Source organism: Schistocerca cancellata, chromosome 2 (genome assembly GCF_023864275.1).
Source record: "Schistocerca cancellata isolate TAMUIC-IGC-003103 chromosome 2, iqSchCanc2.1, whole genome shotgun sequence".
NCBI lineage: Eukaryota > Metazoa > Arthropoda > Insecta > Orthoptera > Acrididae > Schistocerca > Schistocerca cancellata.
Genome location: NC_064627.1, coordinates 442,264,251 through 442,289,935, shown reverse-complemented (window position 1 = coordinate 442,289,935; position 25,685 = coordinate 442,264,251). Strand labels below are relative to the sequence as shown.

General features: G+C 38.0%; 1 protein-coding gene across 1 annotated transcript in view; it reads left to right on the top strand.

Annotated features, from left to right (window-relative positions):
* LOC126161917 (4'-phosphopantetheine phosphatase) overlaps positions 1-25,685 on the top strand; it is a 177,767-nt gene that overhangs the window by 82,758 nt on the left and 69,324 nt on the right. The window contains 4 exon segments of the mRNA XM_049918086.1: positions 2,381-2,591; positions 5,370-5,383; positions 5,386-5,521; positions 16,527-16,614. Coding sequence (XP_049774043.1) covers positions 2,381-2,591; positions 5,370-5,383; positions 5,386-5,521; positions 16,527-16,614 — 449 coding nt within the window.

Here is a 25,685-nt window from a genome sequence, read left to right as displayed (position 1 = left end):
CTTTATGCTTAATTACAGACTTACTATTTTATCAGCTGATTTGTTTTCACTACGTAACGCCCGCTGTTTACGTCCTTCTTAGTTGCTGAGCGATGTACCACTTTTCGTTCTGACACCGCAACTCTTCCTTTTCTATATCTTTTACTACTTTTTATCTATATAAATGATGAACTATTGGTTTTGCCATGTAACAACTTTTTAATAACTGTGGAAGTATTACAGGCATCAGGTCCCTCCTAATGTGTCACCCGCCTATACATTTTACATGAACCTTTGAAGACTCGATGGATCTGTTTACAAAGAGAAAGCAGAATATCTACCATGGCTCGCGGTAGTTTGCAGCATTCGTTTTATTCCTTGCCCACTTGCTGCTACGTCGAACTTTCATGGTGATCGTTGGGCAATGTCTTCCACGTTATCTGCAACATAAATAAACTTTCTTCCCACAGTATTTCTGAAAACCCAAAAACAAACTTAAAGAACATAATAATAATAACTGTTCTTACAATTATTTGTATAAGTCTTGGACGATTTAATGAGGGGTGGGACAGGCCTAAGCCTTGTGACACCACACATGACATATCCTGTGCTGTGATTGGCTGAAGCAAACTGAGAAGGGGCCATCTTGGTTTACATGGTTGTGAAGTGCTGTGTTTGGTGGTGTTCATGTTTATACTTGTATACTAAAAAATAAGCATTGTAATTGGTGCATCAGATGAAAGCTCTTTCCAAAAGACATTGTTTTTAATACAGTTCATTCTACTAAAGTGTGACATCAGTGGTTGTGTGTTATGTCTATTCTGAGTTAAAACAGCTTGAAGATGGTTTCATTATTGTGGGAAAAGGAATTTTTCGTTATGAAACTACCAAGCTTTTGAAAAGTACAAAGAGATTAATACTTGAGACATAAATAAAGAAAGCACTGTAACCCGCTGAATTGCACTATCATACCAGGCTGACAACTCTTATGCCCACAGATCCATGGCATTTGTGTTACAATCCTTGGATGATGATGATGATGATGATGATGATGATGATGATTAACTGTATTAGTGCTGAGTCGACAGAGAGTCTGTTACTATACCTGGAAGGGCAGGTCTCAGCATTGCACGTATCCTTAACTGATGCAGATACACTCAACTGCTTCAGAATTTAGTGGGAAAGCAACTTACCATGCCCCCATGAAATGTGGAAGGGCAAATATTTGCTTTCATGCTGAAGCCAGTTTGTCTTACATGTACAAAAATAGATTCCAAGCAGCTGTTTTTACTCTGTACTTAAGTGTTGATGGGTCAGCGGCATATGATCTCAAAAGAGAACTTTGTAGTTATGACAATACTTTCTTCTGATAAACCTTCAATGGTATATACTTACAGAGTTATTTTTCATTTAATTGAGTATGTTTAGTAGACTGAAAGTAAAGGTTTCTTTTTTTTTACAACATAAATAAGTGCGATGTGTGATACCAATAAATATAATGTAAATGATAAGGTATTTTTATTTTGACAACAACACTGAAAAACAATGAAATAAAACAAAAATAAAGAACATACAGAATTCGAAAAATAAGCCTTCAAAATTGGCCACAAAATACAACTAGTTTTTCAGTGGCTACTTATTACATAGGAATTACATGTGATGAATTAAACAAAAGAAAGAAAATTCATAGAGACAAGAGCAGTAATTGATAACAGTTCATAACAGCACCGTATGGCATCTCGGGAGAAATACAAATATTATTATAACCGAGGGGAAAAAGATATTGTTAAAGGTAAAGATTATTAAGAACTGAGAAAAAGTAATGTTGTAAAAGTACAATAATTTGCTCTGAACTGATATTGCTACACAATCTTTTGGTTAAATGAAAGCTTCCATAAGGTACACATTAAGCAGTACATGGACATAGCACTATCGCTCCGTAATCCAGAACTTAAAAAGCACTGCTCACAACTTGGTACGCACTATTATTGGAGGAGTACATGGTAAGATATTTCTGCTGCTAATGATTTCATTTTATAAATAATTTTACTTGTAACTGTATTGCTTGTTCTGTTTATTTCATAGTGATTTCGATTTTCTTGCTTGTATGAGTAGCACTTGTTAGAGATGCATGGAGCTATGAACATCTGCAATATATATTTACTTATTTTTTCTAGAAGCCTTTAATAAACATATTTTGTAGCAGTTGATTACACCCTGCATCTCTAGCAGATACTGAAATATGGGGCACTATGACCGCACAATCAAGAGCACTGTGAAACGAACAGAATATTAAAACAGTACAGCTGTAAGGAATTTTTTTTATACATTTGAGCTATTTATACATTTTTACTCATGATGCTGTTTCTTGTATGACTTTTGTCTCATTTTCTACTCTTAGATGCAGATAAATACTCGTGGCTGGAGAACTATGCAGGGAGCTCTGGCCTCCGAAGCCCTGTACCAACACAAGTATTATCTGCCCATGGTGTCGCAGTTGATCAACTTGAAATTGACAGATGGGAGTCAGCTGTCACCTATTGCCCACTACTGGCAGACCCTGCAGCTTACATACCAGACACTGTTGATTTGACCAAGGATACAGAAGCAAGGTGTGATACTGCTGCTGATTGTTTCATAAATTATTTCTTTATTTTCCTGCTTGCAGAAGTACTGAGGCAGAATCAGATCTCAGTTTTTGTATGCAGATCACTTTTATTTCTTAAATACTTTCTTGCCACATTGAGTTTTCTGTTTGATGTGAGTATGAGTAATTTCTGAGGTGGCACATGTGAAAAAATCATATGTGACTTATTTGAATTGGGGGGAAAAAAAATCTGGTTTCTCTCGCCTTGTTGAATGCAACCTGTAGGTCGGACGCATGTAGGTCCATTGAACTCGCCATCTCACCAGCTACTAAATCCACATCCGTACATGACCCAAGCTTGTCATATGTCATCTGGCTTGCCCTCTTTCATATTTTGTGCTCTTTACTGTTCTACCTTTCTTTTTGTTATTGTTGTTGTGCTTTACACTCCAGATTCAGCCTTGGTTCACTTTGATCAGATTTTTGGCCTCTGAGCTTTGACCCTGTTCATGGACATACGGTAAACAGCAGTCTGATAAAAATGTACAGGACACAAGACAACAATTATAATGCCAAACACATCTGCAAGTTAAATTAATGTTCACTCTCAAAAAATACCAAATAATCAAGGATGTGACATTGGATATTTGTCATTAGCTCTATTTTATTGGCAATGTTTATAATGCTGTTAGATTTTCTTTATCGGTGTACAAGATTTTGGTGTTAAACTGTTAGGTTTATAAACAATGTAGGAAAAGACAGATTGCTAATTACTGTAAAGAAAACATATCAAGTTGCAGACAGACATAATTACAAGACACTTACACAAAGCTTTCAGCCTCAGCCTTCATCAGTGAAACCGAGACGTACACAAGCAAGGCATACTTCATGAATACACAGCATCAAAACAAATCCTGACCTAGTCATTCTACCTGGAGACAAAGGTTCCACCATTGTAGTTATGAATCGCTGTGACTATCTGGCAGAAGGCGTCTGCCAAATATCTGACTCCTCCACATATGAACTCTGCCAGAGTGATCCCATCCCAGAAGTCCAACACAACCTTCAATCCCTGCTTAAAGCCTTAGGCCCTCCCCAGAACATCTCCCCTGAATCTATTTTCTTCTCACCCTTAAGACACCCTGCACAACTACCCTCCACATGCTCCCCAAAATCCACAAACTCAACAATCCTGGAAACTCCATTGTGGCTGGTTATTGTGCCCCTGCTGAAAGAATTTCAGCCCTCATTGACCAACACATCCAACCAATTGCCCATAATCTAACTTCCCACGTCAAAGAAAGTAACCACTTCCTTCACCGACACACTACCAGTCACTGTTGATCCCATCTCCCTGTACACCAACATTCCTCATGCCATGGCCTTACCACTATTGAACACTACCTTTTCCAATGTCCTTCAGACTCCAAACCCACTACCTCATTCCTCGTACACCTTACTAACTTTATCCTAACCCACAACTACTTCTCATTTGGAGGGCACAGCTGTGGACACTCGCATGGCACCCTCCTATGCCAACCTTTTTATGGGCTATCTAGAGGAACCTTCCCTAACCTCCCAAAATGCTAAATCCCTAATCTAGTTCAGGTTCATCGATGGTATCCTCCATCTGCTTCACATGGTTCTCCCCAACCCAGCATGCCACATCCCCTAGATGTTGACCACCTCTCTGAAGGCTCTATCTGCACCTCTGTCCACCTTAAGCCTACTGACCATCAAGATCACAGTACCTGCATTTTGACAGCTGTCACTCTTTCACACCCAAAATATCCCTCCCATATAACCTGACCACCCAGGTACAGTGTACCTTGCTCAGTATGCTGGGGGTCTCACCAAGGCTGTCACAGATACACATTACTCCCCAGACCTAGTCTACAAACAGATCTCCCTTGGTTATTTCCCCTTATACCTCCAATCAATCCACTACACCCAAGAACCAACCACAAAGGAGTTCCCCCTTCATTTATCCAGGCCCCCCCCCCCCCCCCCCCCAGATGGCAACAACTGAACCAAATCCTTCACCGAGGCTTTGATTACTGAGAGCAAAGTAGACCATCCTGTGGCACAGCATGTAGCTGAACATAACACAGTTGACTTCAGTGGCTGCTTCACCTGAGCTGTCACGTTCCTTCCCTCCACCACCAGCTTTTCTGAGATGTGCAGATGGGAGTTACCGTTACAACACATTCTCCAATCCTGTAATTATCCCATTCATCCTACTATAACATACTGTCCCTCCACCCCAACAGTTTCCACCCCCTATGTCCTATAATCTCCTCCCCAGTAATCGTCTCCAATCCTGTTTATTTGCAGCTTTCTACCAACTCATCTGCCCATATTTCCCTGCTCTTCTCCTTTTTCCCCACCTCCCTGCCCCACAACCTCCTGACACTGTGCCTGTTGGCAGTGTAGTCCCTGAACATTACACTGGAGAGTGTTTGTCTCTCTCTCTCTCTCTCTCTCTCTCTCTCTCTCTCTCTCCACCTGTACTGTACTATGCCTTCCCCTAATGATGGATTTGGCGGTCCATGTGTTAATGAGGTGTACTTGCTTGTGTGTGTGAATGGTGTGTGTCTCTCATTTCATTTACTGATGCAGGATGTAGCTGAAAGCTTTGTGTAAGTGTTTTTTAATTGTGCCTGTCTGCAACTTGATGTGTCTTCTTTATGGTATTGTCTTTTTCTACGTTGTTGATATTCCTACCTGGAGTTTCCAGTGTTTGAAAATGCTGGGTTAGGTTCTCATTATCAAAATATCATGTAAGAACTATATTGTTGTGCAGGAACTACTGGCTGCAATGTTTGAAGAATCAATAGATAAATTTGTACTACGTGCTGTTGAAAGCCAGCCTGATAGTGACACAGCTAAGGATAGGGCACAAAAGTTCAAGGAAAAATATCTTTCTCGACTTCAATATCTGAAGGAACAGCCCTTGTAAGTATTAAAAGTGTAATTGCAACTATGTAGATATAGTAATCTTGTGTATGTATGGTGACAACTATTTACCTTTCTCCTCTTCTATCTTCCTGCCCCTCCTCCTCCCCTTCCTGAAACTGACACTTTTCAGATGTTTCTTTAATCAGCAAGTAGTCATTTTTAACATATATTGTTTTAAAAAAATTAGATCTCATTTTATAATGAAAGCACTATACCTATATAACGGACTATTTTTCTTTCATTTTTTTCCTCTTTTTCCTTTGTTAAAAAATCCTGTAGAAACTATAGAAAGTATCATTAAGTATTTTTAGGCATTGCAATGAGGCAGATAGTATGTCTATTTCCCACAAAAAGGGGAGTGGGTCACTAAATTCATCCCCAACAGACATAAGCAACAACTGTAGGCCCAAGGAGTAAGCATATGTCCATTAGATTTACTGAAACCAACTCGCAATGTATCAGTAAGAGAAACAATTTAGAATGAGATAATGCAGAACAGTTTATAATATGAACTAAATGTTGAACATTTGTGCATAAACACATCTTTAAGGCTTTGTGAAAAAGATGTAGTAAATTAGCAAATCTATAATTCCTTTTTTACAGACGGGTTAATTGTTACTCTTCCGAAGGCATTCATTACACGCATTGTCAAAAAACGAAGTGATGTAAATCTTCTCTCCCCCACCCCAAACAAGGAAAAATAAGTATCTTAAGGGTTATGGATGTAGGGAAAATCTCAAGCAAATTTATTCTACACTCCAGATCACGGGAGACTCTCAGATAAAATGCGGAGGATAATGCTGGTACCCATTTAATAATTGAATAAATGAGAACTTGAAGGAGGTAGAAAGGGTAGTAGTTAAAGCCCCTTTCACCCTGAAGCAAATGTGCAACAGCAAACTAGAATGCTCTCTGGTGGTAAATGCTTGGTGCGTGGTGTTCTGTGGTGCGCAGGTTGCATTTCCAATTATTTTGTTGTGATTCGCTGGGTGTCGGCCGTAGAATGAACCAGGAAAGGAAGCTTATGCCATCTCCGCTTTGGTGCTAGCTTCGATGATAGACATAGTGTACTTACTTTTCCTAAATATGCGTTTCATGTGCAAACAGTTGTTGGTGTGTCTTGTTGCATTTTTTTGAGGTGATGGTGTGGTTTGACCAATGCATACTTCTGTTGATTGAAGAGTACAGACTCCACAGGTGCTTGTGGGATCCTTAAGATCAACATCAAATAAAATGCTCATTAAATAAAATGATGCATGGCAATAAATTACTGTAGTGCTGGCAGTGTCAACAGAGCAGGTTAAATTGTTTTGTTTAATTTCTAGAAATGGAAATAAATGTCATTAAAATAAACAGATAATGTAGATTAATGTAAAATGAAGATGCATGAAAGACCTGACCATTCTCGTGACTTACATTCCAAGTATCTGTCTTAATGTCACAGTTTGGGTACTATTTTATGAAGTGCAAATACAGGAGCAGATTAATGAAAATTGTTTTCCCTCCCATAAATATGTGGCTGGTATTTCGTATATTTTTGCATTACATTACTCATTTGTAATATGTGCTGCTTCTTGGGCTCGGGTAGGTGCGCCAGCCCCAGATTGAATCCGCCCAGTGGATTACTGACGAGGGTCAGTGTGCCGGCCAGCCTGGGTGTGGTTTTTAGGTGGTTTTCCACATACTGCTAGGTGAATACTGGGCTGATCCCCATGTCCTACCCCAGTTACACGACTCGCAGACATCTGAATATGTTCACACTATTCCATGGATCACACTAGACACAGACAGCTGAGGTACACTAATTTGGAAAAATGGACAAAGTTCTTGGGAATTACAATCCAGGACAGCCTCAAATGGGACATGCATATTGGTTCCTTAGCATGTAAGCTGTCGAAGAATGTGTTTGCTATAAATATGATTAGCAAATATTGTAAGGACATGTGTGTACTAAAAACTGCTTATCATGCGCTATTCTCATCAAACCTAAACTATGCTGTAGAAATATGGGGTGCAACAACTCAAACCAACCTACGTACATTATTAATACTACAGAAAAAAGTTACCGGAATTATTTGTGGTGCCAAACCTCGAGAATCATGTCGGAATCTGTTCTCAAAATTAGGTGTGCTTACCATTATAGGTGTATACATATTGAAAGTTATATTGCTTGTGAAAACAATAAATCCAAATTTCAACTGTGACCTTCACCAGTATGATACAAGGCAAAAGTTCAGATACCATGTAAATAGTCACAGAACAGCTTTATATGAAAAAAATGCACTTCATGCTGGGCTGAAGCTAGCCAATGCCCTACCAAAAAGTCTCACAACCCTTCCTACTAACAAATTAAAAGATCAGCTAAAAAGAATTCTTATTGAAAACCCTTTTTATTCCCTAGACGAGTATTGTATCTGTATGAAAAGTGCTTCATAAGTATGTCAAGCTCATAGTTTTAAGTAACATACAACTAATATAATGTTGATTAAAAACAATATTTGTAATATCGTGATTGTATACTACCAAATGTAAAATCCATCAAAATGTAAAATTTATTAATACAAACAAATCTTTAGTTTGTATTTATAAACTGACGTATTCAGAAGAATAATGTGTATGATGTCCTGAAACTGTATTATTTCTAGGGATTGTATTTGATTATTCGATGTTGAATAAAATTCTGTCCCGGGAGGTACGGGGTGGCAACAGGAAGGGCATCTGGCCACCCTCTGACACTAACAATGCCAAAACAGTAGTAACAAGGCTGACCCCACATTGAAGTGGGACAAAGGCACCAGGAAATTATGATTACTCATTCTTAATGTCTGTACCTTCCTCACATTCACCTTTGTAAAATCCCCAAGTGTTTCACATATGGCAGTAAATATTTAGGGATTTATTTGGGAAATGGATGTTGTTGATATACAAAATAGATATTTGAGGCTAATGTAACTGTCACCTGTTGCTAAGAGTCACAGTGTTAGTGGTAGATTCTCTCTCACTGATATGGATCATTGATAATTTGTGTCTTGCTTGGAAATCTTCGGTTCAATTGCAGCTAGGAGAAGGCAAAAATGCTCGATGTACAGATTAAGTTTTGGAATAAAGCAAGCAATGGTTGCAGCTGCAAATCATGAATCAGAGCCAAACCACCATTTCTTTCACACCTGCGTAAAAATTCAGATACCCACATTTTTCTGTATGGCTGTTTTGCTTTCATTATCAGCAGCATGCTTGCTATACAGAAAGATCAAGTTGTGTTTCTTTTCTCAATCACTCTTGACTGAATATAGATTAAGCAACTTTACCACAGGTACATTTTAGAGCCAAAAAACGAAGCACAGTGTATGCTTTCTCTTCTGTTTGCTGTAGTATAAATGCTTAGCTACATTTTAGAGCCAAAAAATGAAACACATTTTACGCTTTCTCTTCCATTTGCTAGAGTGTAAATGCTTATTCGCTGGTACAAGTCAATAATGGCATATGCAAGTGAATCCTCTGCACATTGTTTGTGAATGTGCATTCACATGTGTTTGCTTCAGTGTAAAGGGGAATGACACCCAGCGGATCACAAGCGAACAATTGTAAATGTGACCCACACAGGACTGAACACCATGCACCAAGCATTTACACCAGAGAGAATGCTCATTCGCTGTAGCACATTTGCTTGTGTTTGCTTTGGTGTAAAGGAAGCTAAAGTCATACCTGTGTGGAAATTACTTGCCTACTATCCTCTCTACCAAATAAAGTTCTGACATTTTCATTTACTTGCCCAAAATGAACAATCTGTTTTCCTTCTCTTATTGTCTGTTAAAAGTCCTTTGCTCATGGAACGTAGCAGATATTTCCTATAATTTTCATGTGTTCATAATCCTCACCCATTCTTTCTTTGTTAACGATTGCTACAACTTGATGATCTTGGCTCAGCATTTATCCATTCAAGTGCACTGATTATTAAAACAGTTTTGAGATGATACTAACCTCTTTTTTAGTGCACGATTTGACATAGGAAAGAAATTGATTGTAATCAGAACAAAAATCGGAAATGATGATCTATATTCTGTTAGGCTGAAGAAAGATTATTTACATGACAATTATTGATAAAGTAGAGGAAACTTTAAAGAGTTGTCACAGGTGTACAAATGAGGGAAAGTATCACATCTTGATCTTGCACAACTTAAAAAAAAATATTACCTGTATGCCTGTAACTGTTTGTTGCACATTTTTGACATGGTTTTCACATATTCGAAATACCATTTTATCTATGTTATGATGATGATAGGGTCTATACAAGGGCGATGTACTTGAGGCCAATATTATGGAAATGGAAGAGGATGTAGATGAAGATGAAATAGGAGATACGATACTGCGTGAAGAGTTTGACAGAGCACTGAAAGACCTGAGTCGAAACAAGGCCCCCGGAGTAGACAACATTCCATTGGAACTACTGACGGCCTTGGGAGAGCCAGTCCTGACAAAACTCTACCATCTGGTGAGCAAGATGTATGAGACAGGCGAAATACCCTCAGACTTCAAGAAGAATATAATTATTCCAATCCCAAAGAAAGCAGGTGTTGACAGATGTGAAAATTACCGAACAATCAGTTTAATAAGCCACAGCTGCAAAATACTAACACGAATTCTTTACAGACGAATGGAAAAACTAGTAGAAGCCGACCTCGGGGAAGATCAGTTTGGATTCCGTAGAAATGTTGGAACACGTGAGGCAATACTGACCTTACGACTTATCTTAGAAGAAAGATTAAGGAAAGGCAAACCTACGTTTCTAGCATTTGTAGACTTAGAGAAAGCTTTTGACAATGTTGACTGGAATACTCTCTTTCAAATTCTAAAGCTGGCAGGGGTAAAATACAGGGAGTGAAAGGCTATTTACAATTTGTACAGAAACCAGGTGGCAGTTATAAGAGTTGAGGGACATGAAAGGGAAGCAATGGTTGGGAAGGGAGTAAGACAGGATTGTAGCCTCTCCCCGATGTTATTCAATCTGTATATTGAGCAAGCAGTAAAGGAAACGAAAGAAAAATTCGGACTAGGTATTAAAATCCATGGAGAAGAAATAAAAACTTTGAGGTTCGCCGATGACATTGTAATTCTGTCAGAGACAGCAAAGGACTTGGAAGAGCAGTTGAATAGAATGGATGGTGTCTTGAAGGGAGGATATAAGATGAACATCAACAAAAGCAAAACGAGGATAATGGAATGTAGTCGAATTAAGTCGGGTGATGTTGAGGGTATTAGATTAGGAAATGAGATACTTAAAGTAGTAAAGGAATTTTGCTATTTGGGGAGCAAAATAACTGATGATGGTCGAAGTAGAGAGGATATAAAATGTAGACTGGCAATGGCAAAGAAAGCTTTTCTGAAGAAGAGAAATTTGTTAACATCAAGTATAGATTTAAGTGTCAGGAAGTCATTTCTGAAAGTATTTGTATGGGGTGTAGCCTTGTATGGAAGTGAAACATGGACGGTAAATAGTTTGGACAAGAAGAGAATAGAAGCTTTCAAAATGTAGTGCTACAGAAGAATGCTGAAGATTAGATGGGTAGATCACATAACTAATGAGGAAGTATTGAATAGGATTGGGGAGAAGAGAAGTTTGTGGCACAACTTGACCAGAAGAAGGGATCGGTTGGTAGGACATGTTCTGAGGCATCAAGGGATCACCAATTTAGTATTGGAGGGCAGCGTGGAGGGTAAAAATCGTAGGGGGAGACCAAGAGATGAATATACTAAGCAGATTCAGAAGGATGTAGGTTGCAGTAGGTACTGGGAGATGAAGAAGCTTGCACAGGATAGAGTAGCATGGAGAGCTGCATCAAACCAGTCCCAGGACTGAAGACCACAACAACAACAACAACAACAACATGATGATGATCTGAAAATAGGTCTTGGCCTAAAACTAGTCATAAAATTTGCAACTTCTGACTGGTTTTTGTTGTACTTAAAAAATTGTGGTGTCAGGTTTTTAAATAATGATCATTAATTACTTTAAAAAAAATTCAGAACTTCAAAAAATAATTATTGTACTGAACTTTAAAAAACTGGATTTCGCGGAGAAAATTAGTCACAAATTTATAAAGATATACCAATCAAGATACACACATGCTGCATGCAAACAGTGTGAAGTAATAATAATAATAATAATAATAATATAACAGGAGAAAAAATTGAAAAATACATCCAACTGGCTGAGGAAGTCAAAGACATGTGGCATCAGGATATAGTTGACATCATACCAATTATACTATCAACTACAGGAGTCATACCACACAATATGCACCAGTACATCAACGTAATACAGCTACATCCAAACGTATATATACAACTACAGAAATCTGTAATTATTGATACATGTTCAATTACCCGAAAGTTCCTAAATGCAATGTAATATATACCATACAGTTAAAAGGAAGTCACGCTTGATCAAGGTCCGTGTCACTTTCCGTTTTTAACCAGACATAATGTCTGAGACAGTAAAGAATAATATTAATAATAATAATAATAATAATAATATTTAAAAGCTGCGATTCATATTCAGTAATTGTCATTTACACACTTGGTGTCACAGCCACCATAAATCGATGGTAATACATTTTTTAACTGCCTCATTTCACATCATTTTGATAAAAGAATTGTATAAATAATCTGTGAAGCAGTAACTAACCAACCGTAGTAAAAAGTACAATAGCAGGTAACACTTTGTACACACATGCCCAGATTCAGAATAAAGTACAACCACGTATCCCCGAGAGTGAGAAAGAGATTAGATTGTGAATTGGAGCAAATGTGTGTGCACTGTTACCTGTTTTTATCTTTTTGGTGTGTGACATCTTGCCTGATCTTGTAATGTTGAACATATGGAACATATGTGATGTGTAAATGTTACATGATGATCACCTGATTCTGTTCACAGTTCATTGAAATGAATATTAATTTTTATTTTTGATGCAGGTTCTTTCCAAAGAAAAAAATTTCTCCCTAAGTATCCAGAGAAAGTTGCAATTCATATGGCATCATAATGCAACCATTATTAATTTTATTTTAAAATGACTCAGTGTTTAAACAACTATCACAGGGAGTGAGAACAAAATGTTGATATCTTCTCATGGCCACAGGATAAATATGGGGCACTTAACAGCGAGGCAGTGAAGTATAGAAAACCTGTCTTTATGTGAAACAGAAACAGAACAACCATTTTGTTGTTATTCCCAAATTGTAATTGGTGAAAAGTCATTAAATATGATTTATAAACAATATTTACGTAAAAGCCTAGAATGGCAGAACGGTTCAAAATTACCCCCGTCGTCCTTCTTTCGTCAATTTCATATTCATTTGTTTTAGTTATGAAACGACTTTACGTACCTTTTTTTTTCTCTTTACAATAATATATTAATATTTACCAAATATTTATATTTTCTTGGATATTTCATTCAGGAAGCCTAGAATGACAAAAATGTCAGTTTGACACTGCTATAATTTCTCTTCTGACTATAAGTAGATAAAACAAAAATGAATCAGCAATCATGCAGAGTTTTGCTGTCATTGTTGTGCATTTCCACATGCACATTCCAATCTGCCACAGTTCATATTGTGCCATTCAGACGATATTCTTTATCCATGGAAGATGTCTTTCAACATGTCTCCTCGGTGCGATTTTCCTCTTGAGGGAATGTTACATCTCTTAGAGAATTCCAATGTTGAAACTAAAGTAGACTTAACTGATAAAGATAAGGATTTTATATCATTGATGAGTGAAGATAAAAACCTTGTGAATGATGAGGAATTTGTAGAAGAGGGTTCAGATGCTGATTTATATCAGTCCTTTCCTCATCAATCAAGCAAGCCCATGTGAATGCCTGTAAAAAGATGGTCTCCATGGATGGACCTGAGCAGAAGATTGCCAGTTTTTTATCTTCTGGAAGTATGTCGGCTGAGGCTTATCAACAAGTAGACGACTCTCTCATCAGTGCTTTCCATCTTATTTTTTGACGAAGCAGTGCTATGTGTCATGAAGAAATAGAAAGAAACAAATGCCTGAAGAGTACTAAAAAATAAAGACTGTACTGTGTCGCTTCAGGAGCTGAAAAAATTGTTAGCTGTCATATACACTGAGGTTGTCATTTGTACAAATTGTGCATTTGCACATAATTTTATTCGCACTTTTTAGGTCCACTTCCATTGTGGGTGTTGTGCCAAGAGACAGATTTCAGGGACTTCTCAGATTTTTCAATTTTGATAAAAAAAAAAAAAAAAAATCAGCCAAGGCTGAATGCCTGCCAGCCAACAAAATTCACTCCTGTATCTGCAATTTGGGGACAGTTCATAGAAAACAATATTCATTCTTACCACCCTGAAGAAAATATAAGCTATAGACAAGCAATTGTTACTGTGGTGTGCGTACTGTAAGACCTTCGGTACACACACCATCAGATTATTTGACTTGTCACTCTAACGAAGTAGGCGAGTGTCAGCAATATGTCTCGTGGTCTTATTGTGGCGTGTTTATCTTCCGCCGTTTGGTCAGACGATAGAAGTGCCACTTGCACGCTTAGAGTAGCAGGTTGACGGTGACCAACTTTAAACAGAACTTGATTAATTTTCACACACGTTTATTAAAGTGATAACAAGCATAAAAATAACTTAACTTGGTTCTGGGTGCTATTTACAATTGACAATCTGAAGTTCCTTTGGTCTTGGTACGTTAATCTTGTTCTCATATATCTCTGATACTTGACAAAGTGTCTATACATTTCTCTTCATGGCTATGTACAGGAATATGATAATCTTATTAGGCACAGACTGAAACTTGACTACAGACTAATGCAGACTGACTGATCGGAGGTCTGTACACTTGTTATAATACCTCGAGCGTTTAGATATCACCACGTGAATGTGATCCGCGAGGAGAAAAGGTTCTACATTAGCAGCAATCTCATTGGCTGCGTTACATATTAATACGCGGATCGGCGGAAGCAGAATTTGGTCCATCTCTATGACAGCGCCATCTAGTAGTGCGGAGATGGACGAGCGCTGCACCTGCGCTGTTGTGCTTAGCAGGGCGCGCTCTAATGGGAAAGTTGTGTACGTGCTGACTACGCGGAACTATGTACACAACAGTTACCAAGCAAAACAAGATGCAGGTTTATTCAATTCACGCCCAACAAACCTGACAAATTTGCTCTCAAATTCTGAATTGCTTCTGACATAGTGACAAAGTATATATGTAACACTTTCCCATTCCTTGCAAAAGAGGAAACAACATGAAGAGTAGCAACCAAATGGAGAGTACATTATTCTGTGTCTGTTGGAACCATTTCTAAAATGAGGAGGAAACTTATTCACATCTCTTCAACTTGCTAAGGAGCTCAAAGGAAATTAAACTTAATTAGTTGGTATGTTGAACAATATCTGTCATGAATTCCATGATGAGGTAAAGAAGCCAAATGTTGAAATACACTAATCCTGTGCCAGCCTGGCAACACAGACTGCACCATGACTGTATGCCAAGGAAAAAAGAATAAAAATGTCATTCTTCTGAGTGCACTGCATACTGAAGTAGCAATGAGCAAAGAAGGAAAGAAGAAACCTGAAACCATTACATTCTACATTGCAACAAAGTACAGACTGTACGTGGTTGATCAAATGGCCCCTAAATGTACTACTAAGGTTGCATGTAGGAGATGTATGTCCTGTACATCATCTTATACATGGTGGCAGTAAATTGTAACAAACAAGAAAATGGACAGAAAGAAGTTCATACTTCAGCTAGTGAATGAACTACAGGGACCCAAAGAACGGGAAGGAGGACAGACAAAAGAACAGGGTACGGGACAAAATCGTCTAGAAAGTGGAAGAAGTGCCGAATCAGTCTCTGCAAATGCAAAAGGACCAACAACAACTGTGTTAAGTGTGTGTACCAGATTCCAGTGACCTTGAGTGAAAAGTGGAACAAAGCCGTGTGTAGAACACACGTGAGTAAAATATGGACCATATGTACAAATTATGTCTAGAAGGTTTGACAAGTAGTTAACATATGAAAGTCTACAGTTTATGAAACTTGTTAGCATGAACGGTGACAAATTGCTAAGATATTTCTTTGGGTGAAATAAGTAAGTAGTGCTTTAAATACTGTATTAAATAACTCAAAAAAGGTAGGGATTAACATACACTAAAATAAAATACTTCTTTAAGTCAAATATAAAAATATTTTATTTGAGGCCAAAATGACTCCTTTCTGGAATTTTAGGAACGTCGCCATTCCAGAGTTAAGTTGTTCAGGTAGTAAGAGCAGCAGTGTGACCATGTACATGTGCACTTGAAAATAACCAGCATTCAGAATTTGCCAATAATGCGGAATAAAACATTTTGTTTCAAATAAATTGATGGGCTCAGTGCATTTTTCTTCAGATTTATACTTTAGTTTCAGTAACCAATAAGCAGGTACATCTGTTATTAATTTAGGAAACTGGTGTCAGTAGCTCTGTTAATCAGCAATTTACATTTTGTTTCTACAAGAAGATTGAATTATTAAAGGGAAAATCTGTCACTTCAGAATAGAAAATTATATCATGTAAGCTGGTTAAGGAATCTTCAGCTGTTACACAAAGATTACAAAGATTGAAAACAAAAAATTGATCCAAGAGTAAGTCAGAATTGATTTTAAAGTATATGCAAATCCAAAAATGTTTTGGATGCCAAATTGCACAATAACTAATTAATCAACTATCATAGTATTAGTGAACTTTGGAAAATAAGACTTATTTTATGTCACACTTGCTAGTGCTTTATCTATTTCACTAAGTTTAATAGAATATTTAATCTAAAAATTTAACATTCATGTGATGATTTTCTTATCATGTTAAATTTCTATTAATGGTAGACAGTACTTGAAATTTCTGTGTGTACTTTCTTCTCATATATTGAGATTCTTTTTCCATTTAATGTGGTGCTTTAGATAGCTATTACATTTTTCTTTTTGCAGTGCTTATGGGAATTTAACTGTGAGGAGTCTGTTGGATACTATTGAGCATTATATGAAAGAGTTCGATTTTCCTGATCCCTACTTACTTGTAAGTAAACACTACCTTTGGCCTACATGCAGTACATGTTTAGTGCATAGTACAATAATATAAAAGAAGTTGTTATTGGTACAAATACAGTTTACTCTCTATTATTTGTGTGCAGATCATCTGGTTTGCATATATATAAACATTCCACATGGGAAAAATATATTAAAAACAAAGATTCCATGAAAGATGAAAGGATGTGGGTTTCAAGGGAGAGGGTAAGGAGTCATTCCAATCCCGGGAGCGGAAAGACTTACCTTAGGGGGAAAAAAGGACAGGTATACACTCGCACACACACCCATATCCAACCACACATACACAGACACAAGCAGACATTTGTAAAGGCCAATTCTCATATAATAGAGGGAAACATTCCACGTGGGAAAAATATATCTAAAAACAAAGATGATGAGACTTACCAAACAAAAGCGCTGGCAGGTCGATAGACACACAAACAAACACACACAAAATTCAAGCCATCAGGAAAGAGGGAAGGAGAGGGAAAGACGAAAGGATGTGGGTTTTAAGGGAGAGAGTAAGGAGTCATTCCAATCCCGGGAGTGGAAAGACTTACCTTAGGGGGAAAAAAGGACATGTCTACACTCGCGCACACACACACATAATCATCCGCATATACACAGACACAAGCAGACATTTGTAAAGGCAAAGAGTTTGGGCAGAGATGTCAGTCGAGGCAGAAGTACAGAAGCAAAGATGATGTTGAAAGACAGGTGAGGTATGAGCAGCGGCAAATTGAAATTAGAAATTAGCGCAGATTGAGGCCTGGCGGATAGCGAGAAGAGAGGATATGCTGAAGGGCAAGTTCCCATCTCCTGAGTTCTGACAGGTTGGTGTTAGTGGGAAGTATCCAGATAACCCGGACGGTGTAACACTGTGCCAAGATTTGCTGGCCGTGCACCAAGGCATGTTTAGCCACAGGGTTATCCTCATTACCAACAAACACTGTCTGCCTGTGTCCATTCATGCGAATGGACAGTTTGTTGCTGGTCATTCCCACATAGAAGGCTTCACAGTGTAGGCAGGTCAGTTGGTAAATCACGTGGGTGCTTTCACACGTGGCTCTGCCTTTGATCGTGTACACCTTCCGGGTTACAGGACTGGAGTAGGTGGTGGTGGGAGGGTGCATGGGACAGGTTTTACACCGGGGGCGGTTACAAGGGTAGAAGGAAACATTCCACGAAGGAAAAATATACCTAAAAACAAAGATGATGTGACTTACCAAATGAAAGTGCTGGCAGGTCGACAGACACACAAACGAACACAAACATACACACAAAATTCAAGCTTTCGCAACAAACTGTTGCCTCATCAGGAAAGAGGGAAGGAGAGGGAAAGACGAAAGGATGTGGGTTTTAAGGGAGAGGGTAAGGAGTCATTCCAGTCCCGGGAGCGGAAAAACTTACCTTATGGGGAAAAAAGGGCAGATATACACTCGAGCGCGCACACACACACATATCCATCCACACATATACAGACACAAGCAGACATATTTAAAGACAAAGAGTTTGGGCAGAGATGTCAGTCGAGGCAGAAGTGCAGAGGCAAAGATGTTGTTGAATGACAGGTGAGGTATGAGTGGCGGCAACTTGAAATTAGCGGAGATTGAGGCCTGGTGGATAACGGGAAGAGAGGATATATTGAAGAGCAAGTTCCCATCTCCGGAGTTCGGATAGGTTGGTGTTAGTAGGAAGTATCCAGATAACCCGGACGGTGTAACACTGCGCCAAGATGTGCTGCCATCTCTGCCCAAACTCTTTGTCTTTAAATATGTCTGCTTGTGTCTGTATATGTGTGGATGGATATGTGTGTGTGTGCGAGTGTATACCCGCCCTTTTATCCCCATAAGGTAAGTCTTTCCGCTCCCGGGACTGGAATGACTCCTTACCCTCTCCCTTAAAACCCACATCCTTTCGTCTTTCCCTCTCCTTCCCTCTTTCCTGATGAGGCAACAGTTTGTTGCGAAAGCTTGAATTTTGTGTGTATGTTTGTGTTTGTTTGTGTGTCTGTCGACCTGCCAGCACTTTCATTTGGTAAGTCACATCATCTTTGTTTTTAGGTATTTTTCCTTCGTGGAATGTTTCCTTCTATTATAACCATATATATATATATATATATATATATATATATATATATATATATATATATATAATAGAGGGAAACATTCCACGTGGGAAAAATATATTTAAAAAGAAAGATGATGAGACTTACCCAACAAAAGCGCTGGCAGGTCGATAGACACACAAATAAACACAAACATACACACAAAACTCTAGCTTTCGCAACCAACGGTTGCCTCGTCAGGAAAGAGGGAAGGAGAAGGAAAGACAAAAGGATATGGGTTTTAAGGGAGAGGGTAAGGAGTCATTCCAATCCCGGGAGCGGAAAGACTTACCTTAGGGGGAAAAAAGGACAGGTATACACTCGCACACACACACATATCCATCCATACACACAAGACACAAGCAGACATTTACAAATGTCTGCTTGTGTCTTGTGTGTATGGATGGATATGTGTGTATGTGCGAGTGTATACCTGTCCTTTTTTCCCCCTAAGGTAAGTCTTTCCGCTCCCGGGATTGGAATGACTCCTTACCCTCTCCCTTAAAACCCATATCCTTTTGTCTTTCCTTCTCCTTCCCTCTTTCCTGACGAGGCAACCGTTGGTTGCGAAAGCTAGAGTTTTGTGTGTATGTTTGTGTTTATTTGTGTGTCTATCGACCTGCCAGCGCTTTTGTTGGGTAAGTCTCATCATCTTTCTTTTTATATATATATATATATATATATATATATATATATACCTAAAAACAAAGATGATGTGACTTACCAAATGAAAGTGCTGGCAGGTCGACAGACACACAAACGAACACAAACATACACACAAAATTCAAGCTTTCGCAACAAACTGTTGCCTCATCAGGAAAGAGGGAAGGAGAGGGAAAGACGAAAGGATGTGGGTTTTAAGGGAGAGGGTAAGGAGTCATTCCAGTCCCGGGAGCGGAAAAACTTACCTTATGGGGAAAAAAAGGACGGGTATACACTCGCACACACACACATATCCATCCACACATGTTTCCTTCTATTATAACTATATATATATATATATATATATATATATATATATATATATACAAATGTCTGCTTGTGTCTGTGTATGTGTGGATGGATATGTGTGTGTGTGCGAGTGTATACCTGTCCTTTTTTCCCCCAAGGTAAGTCTTTCCGCTCCCGGGATTGGAATGACTCCTTACCCTCTCCCTTAAAACCCATATCCTTTTGTCTTTCCTTCTCCTTCCCTCTTTCCTGACGAGGCAACCGTTGGTTGCGAAAGCTAGAGTTTTGTGTGTATGTTTGTGTTTATTTGTGTGTCTATCGACCTGCCAGCGCTTTTGTTGGGTAAGTCTCATCATCTTTCTTTTTATATATATATATATATATATATATATATATATATATATATATATATATATATATATATATATATATATATACCTAAAAACAAAGATGATGTGACTTACCAAATGAAAGTGCTGGCAGGTCGACAGACACACAAACGAACACAAACATACACACAAAATTCAAGCTTTCGCAACAAACTGTTGCCTCATCAGGAAAGAGGGAAGGAGAGGGAAAGACGAAAGGATGTGGGTTTTAAGGGAGAGGGTAAGGAGTCATTCCAGTCCCGGGAGCGGAAAAACTTACCTTATGGGGAAAAAAAGGACGGGTATACACTCGCACACACACACATATCCATCCACACATGTTTCCTTCTATTATAACTATATATATATATATATATATATATATATATATATATATATACAAATGTCTGCTTGTGTCTGTGTATGTGTGGATGGATATGTGTGTGTGTGCGAGTGTATACCTGTCCTTTTTTCCCCCAAGGTAAGTCTTTCCGCTCCCGGGATTGGAATGACTCCTTACCCTCTCCCTTAAAACCCATATCCTTTTGTCTTTCCTTCTCCTTCCCTCTTTCCTGACGAGGCAACCGTTGGTTGCGAAAGCTTGGATTTTGTGTGTATGTTTGTGTTTGTTTGTGTGTCTGTCGACCTGCCAGCACTTTCATTTGGTAAGTCACATCATCTTTGTTTTTATATATATATATATATATATATATATATATATATATATATATATATAGAGAGAGAGAGAGAGAGAGAGAGAGAGAGAGAGAGAGAGAGAGAGAGAGAGAGAGAGAGAGAGAGTGTTCTTTAGCATAATGTGGTATATATTTATCTAGCAAATAGCAGTAAACAACCCAGCGAATGGCAGTAAATGCCATTTCCAAATGATTGCCATGTGACAACAGTGTAGTTTTTCCTTTGTTATTGACTGGCCTGTTCCATGTAAGTCAAAAACTCACAGTTTTCCGTTGTTAATGTGCATTTAAGTGTCAACAAAGCAAGTTAATGGAAATTTGTAAAAGAGATGATGAAGAAATGAAAGAAACATGTGTCGTTGCTAAATCAAAAATGAGAATTGAAAGATTTGAGAAGGGAAAACTGCTGCAAAACTAAGTCCTGATTGTGGTATTAGAATGGACACTGTTCGGACATTAAAAAGGATAAGCAGAAAATACAGGGTTCTGTCAGGAAATATGATTCTAGTTGTGGATCATCTTCATGAAAAAGCATGAAGAGATCTACATTTAATAAATTAGATGCTGCTCTTTTTGCAATGATTTATCCAAAAATGAGCAGAAGTTTACATTAATTCAGGTTAGATGTGCACTGAATAAACTAAATTTTTTCATGAAGCTCAAGGATTAAAGGGAGAATTTAATGCCTCATCTGGGTGACTAACCAGATTAAAACATCGTCACTGCATTCACAAACTTGCTGTGCAAGGAGAGTGGCTTAGTTCAAATGTTGCGGCAGCTGATTCCTTCCTTGAAGAAATCCAGAAATTCGTGGAAGAAGAGAATTTCACTCTAGACCAAATTTGTAATGCAGACAGAAGAGGTCTGTATTGGATCTGTTTACCAACCAGAATAATAATAATAATAATAATAATATAAGAGCGAGCAGCCAAAGATATCACAACTAAGGACCTCCCTGTGTATTATTACAAGCAAAAAATAGCATGGATGGATAGTGAAATTTTCAGAAACTGGTTCCACAAACATTGTGTACCACAACTTCGACAGTTTCTAGAAAAGAAAGGATTGCCACAGAATACTGTTCTATTGCTTGATAATACCTTTTCACATCGAGATTCTCTTATCTGATGAAGGTCTCATTGTAACTGAGTTTTTACATCCGCATCTAAGTCAGTATTCTGCAATCGACATTATGATGCATTGCGAAAGATACCTTGTACCATTTGTAGTTGTTGCCTTTCCTATTCTACTCACAAATAGAAAGAGAGAAAAATGATTCTGTATGCCTCCATGTGAGCCCTTATTTCTGATATCTTATCTTCGTGATTCTTATATGCAATGTAAGTTGGATGCAACAGGATCGTTCTGCAGTTAGCTTTAAATACTGGTCCTCTAAAAGAACATTGCCTTCCCTCTAGGGATTGTCATTTGAATTCCCGAAGCATCTCTGTAACACTTGTGTGTTGTTCGAAGCTACTGGTAACAAATCTAGCAGCCCACCTCTGAATTGCTGTGTCATCTTCCTTTAACCTGCCTTGGGACGAATCCCAAATACTCAAGCAGTACTCAAGAATAGATCGTACTGGTGTCCTACATACGGTCTCCTTTACAGTTGAACCACAGTTCCCTAGAATTCTCATAATAAACCAAAGTCAACCATTCGCCTTTCCTATCAGAATCCTCACATACTCGTTCAATTTCATATTGCTTTGGAATGTTACACACAGATATTTAAACAACATGGCTGTGTCAATCAGGACACTGCTAATGGTGTATCTGAACATTACAGGTTTGCTTTTCATACTCTGCGTTAACTTACATTTTTCTACATTTAGAACTAGCTGGCTTTCATCACACCAACTAGAAATTTTGTCTAAGTCATCTTGTATCCTTCTACAGTCACTCAACTTTGACATATTGCTGTAAACCATAGCACCATCAGCAAACAATCAGATTGCTGCCCATCCTGTCCATTAAATCATTGATCTATATTGATAACAACAGTGGTCCTATCACACTTTCTTGGAGAACTCCTGATGATAACAATGTATCTGATGAATACTCGCCATCAAAGGCAACACAGTTTTTTCTATAACTTAAGAAGTCTTCAAGCCACTCACATATCTGTGAACCTATTCCATATGCTTGTACCTTCAGTGGGTTACTGTGTCAAACACTTTCTGGAAATGTGGACTCTGCCTGTTGCCCTTCACCCAAAGTTTGCAGTATATCATATGAAAAATGGTGAAGCTCAGTTTCGCATGAGCAATGCTTTCCAAACTCTCCTAACATGACTGCCATTATACAGCCAGTGGACCTAGGTATAATTGCATAGGTAAAATAGTGCTACCAGGCCGGTTTACTAAGAATGCTACTTGATAAGGATGATTTGGTGGCATTCAGGAAGAAGTAGACATTCAAGGAGTCTTACACAAGATTTCTTATGCCTGGCAGGAAGTAAAGCCTCATATACTAGTCAATGATAGAGGAGAATTCCTCAAAATATAGAAGAAAGTGATTTTCAAGGTTGCATTGAGGAAGAAATAACAACTCCACAATAATGAATCTGGGAGAGGGTTTACATGGTTTTGGAGATGTGAATGAAGAAAACTTGAATAAGTGGCTGAAGATCAACACATGTGAACCTAGTTTCCAGTACATGAGTGACACTAAAATTGTGACCACTGCTTCACTTCAAAACAAAGACGAGAACAGTTAATATGAAAGTGGGGAAGAAGACAGTGACGTTGTCAGTCATTTGTACAACATTGCAGTATTTGGACTCTCTCATAGATTATACAGGCCAGAAGGGGGTTACAGTACAATGACATCATTGCTGCAAGAAAAGCTTGAAATTCTGTGCAAAACCATGTCAGCTCCACTCAGAAACAGACCAACATCACATGCTATTTTAAAAAATATATGGGTCTACTGTGCATGTCCACATAATTTGGAACAACTTTTAAACAAAGAATACATGTAAGTTTTGAAATTTTTCCAGCATAAAGAGTATTCCATGAAATTTCAGGATTGCAGCTGGATAAAGTCAACTAATTGCCATGGTATTTTGGCTGACAACCTGTAGCGGTTCGCCTACTTTGTTTCTTCGTTTGTTGTCCCCAGTGTTGACGTACTGGCTGCTGCACTGGCTGAAAAATGGGTTGTGGAAGTGCAACTACTGTCTACGGTAAATGATGTATCTGACAGATGCACAGTTGCATTTCACAGTCTTTTACTTTCACTTTTCACAACCCCACCCCCACCCCCAATAATACACAGTTATATATGGCCAGTGTACTATTGTTTAAACTTTCGATAAGCCTTATTACCAATTTTCAGGCTAACATCCATATACTGCTACAATAGTTTCCTGTTGAACATCTGCGAGCAGCAGAAACCTAACCACAAAGTCCACAGTTCTTGAAGAATAGAAAGGTATATATGGAGCAGACACTGTTACTTTTTTAACACACTGCCTAATTGTGTTACACTTATTTCACAGTTATATAGTTGTTGATCTAACCAATACGGGTTCCTCATCAGATACTTGGCCATGGACTGACTGTCTCATGACCAAAAATTGGGCCCTTATATATCATCACTATATTAGGTGCTGAAACTACACATTGTTCAAAGTTTAATTTACAGAAATTACAATTAAAACTTAACTTATTAAATTAACTGAATACATCGAAAAATTCGTTCTTTTTAACAGTTTCTCCTACTACAAGGGTTAGGCCGAATTATTTGTTTCAATCATGAAATTAACAAATATCATTACACAAACAATACTTTTGACAAATCTGTTAATTACCTTGGATTTAATTAAGGGCTGGCTGTGCTAACATGTTTTCAAATAGATACTTTAAGATTATTAGCATTTTGCCTTCCAAGTGTTTATAATTAGTATAGAATTTATATTTTTTTATAATTCAACAATAGAATTTAAGTTACAAAACAATTACTGATTTCACCCTATGACAAAAGATACTAACTAGCAATAGTCAAAATAAATTAGAACATCAATTACATACATAAAACTAGCACAAAATTAGATCTGGTGTTATATTCTTTAAAACTGAGGGCCAACCTTTCTCTTTTATGAAAATGCAGATTATATTCATGTATGTTAATCATAATTAGTTAAAAGTGAAAAACTGAATTTAAGGAGGCAGATGGTAAAACAAGAGGGGAAGCAAAAAATACCCCAGATTGCTTCATCACAATCCATTCAGCCATCTTCAGGTGAGTGTGTGGCACTGAAGGTTGCTAGTTCACATTCCTAATTTTATACCAAAGATTGACATGGAGATGCATGTGCAAAGGCAAACACTACATGAGCGACCTATGTCAAATTTTGTGCCCTCTTTAAATATTGCTCCAACTGTGGTGTGCAGGGGCATCTGAAATGGTAATACTGCTTGCATTCCCTCTGTCAGAAAGTGGGCCCATGGAGTTAAAAATTCAGTTGTCATATTGATAATAACTGTTGTTGGATGTGCCATTCTTCATAAAATGTGTTCTTTCTTAAGATATTAAAGAACTCACTGGTTCTCACACCTTATACAGTTGAAATCTGCCATCGTGATTAGTAAGATGTTCAACCAAACTTATTTCCACTGACTCCTTAATAACTGAATCCTTGAAGATCTTGATTTCATGCAGAATAATCCATGAAATGTCCTATGTGGATACTATGCTTGGCTACTGCTGACTTACAGGGTTGTGGAAGGCAAGTGTGGCGATTATGTTCAACACCCCTTTCACACAAAGTGTGTTTAAAACTATCTCAGTTATTCATGCTTTTCAATTATTTGTACATATTCTCCCCCAGATTACCTTGAATAATTGGTAGTGTACTGTAGTTGTAAAGCTGTAGTACTAATTTCGCGCTACCTTAAAATTATTTTGGTATTGTTAAGTGTATTGTCATGTGCTT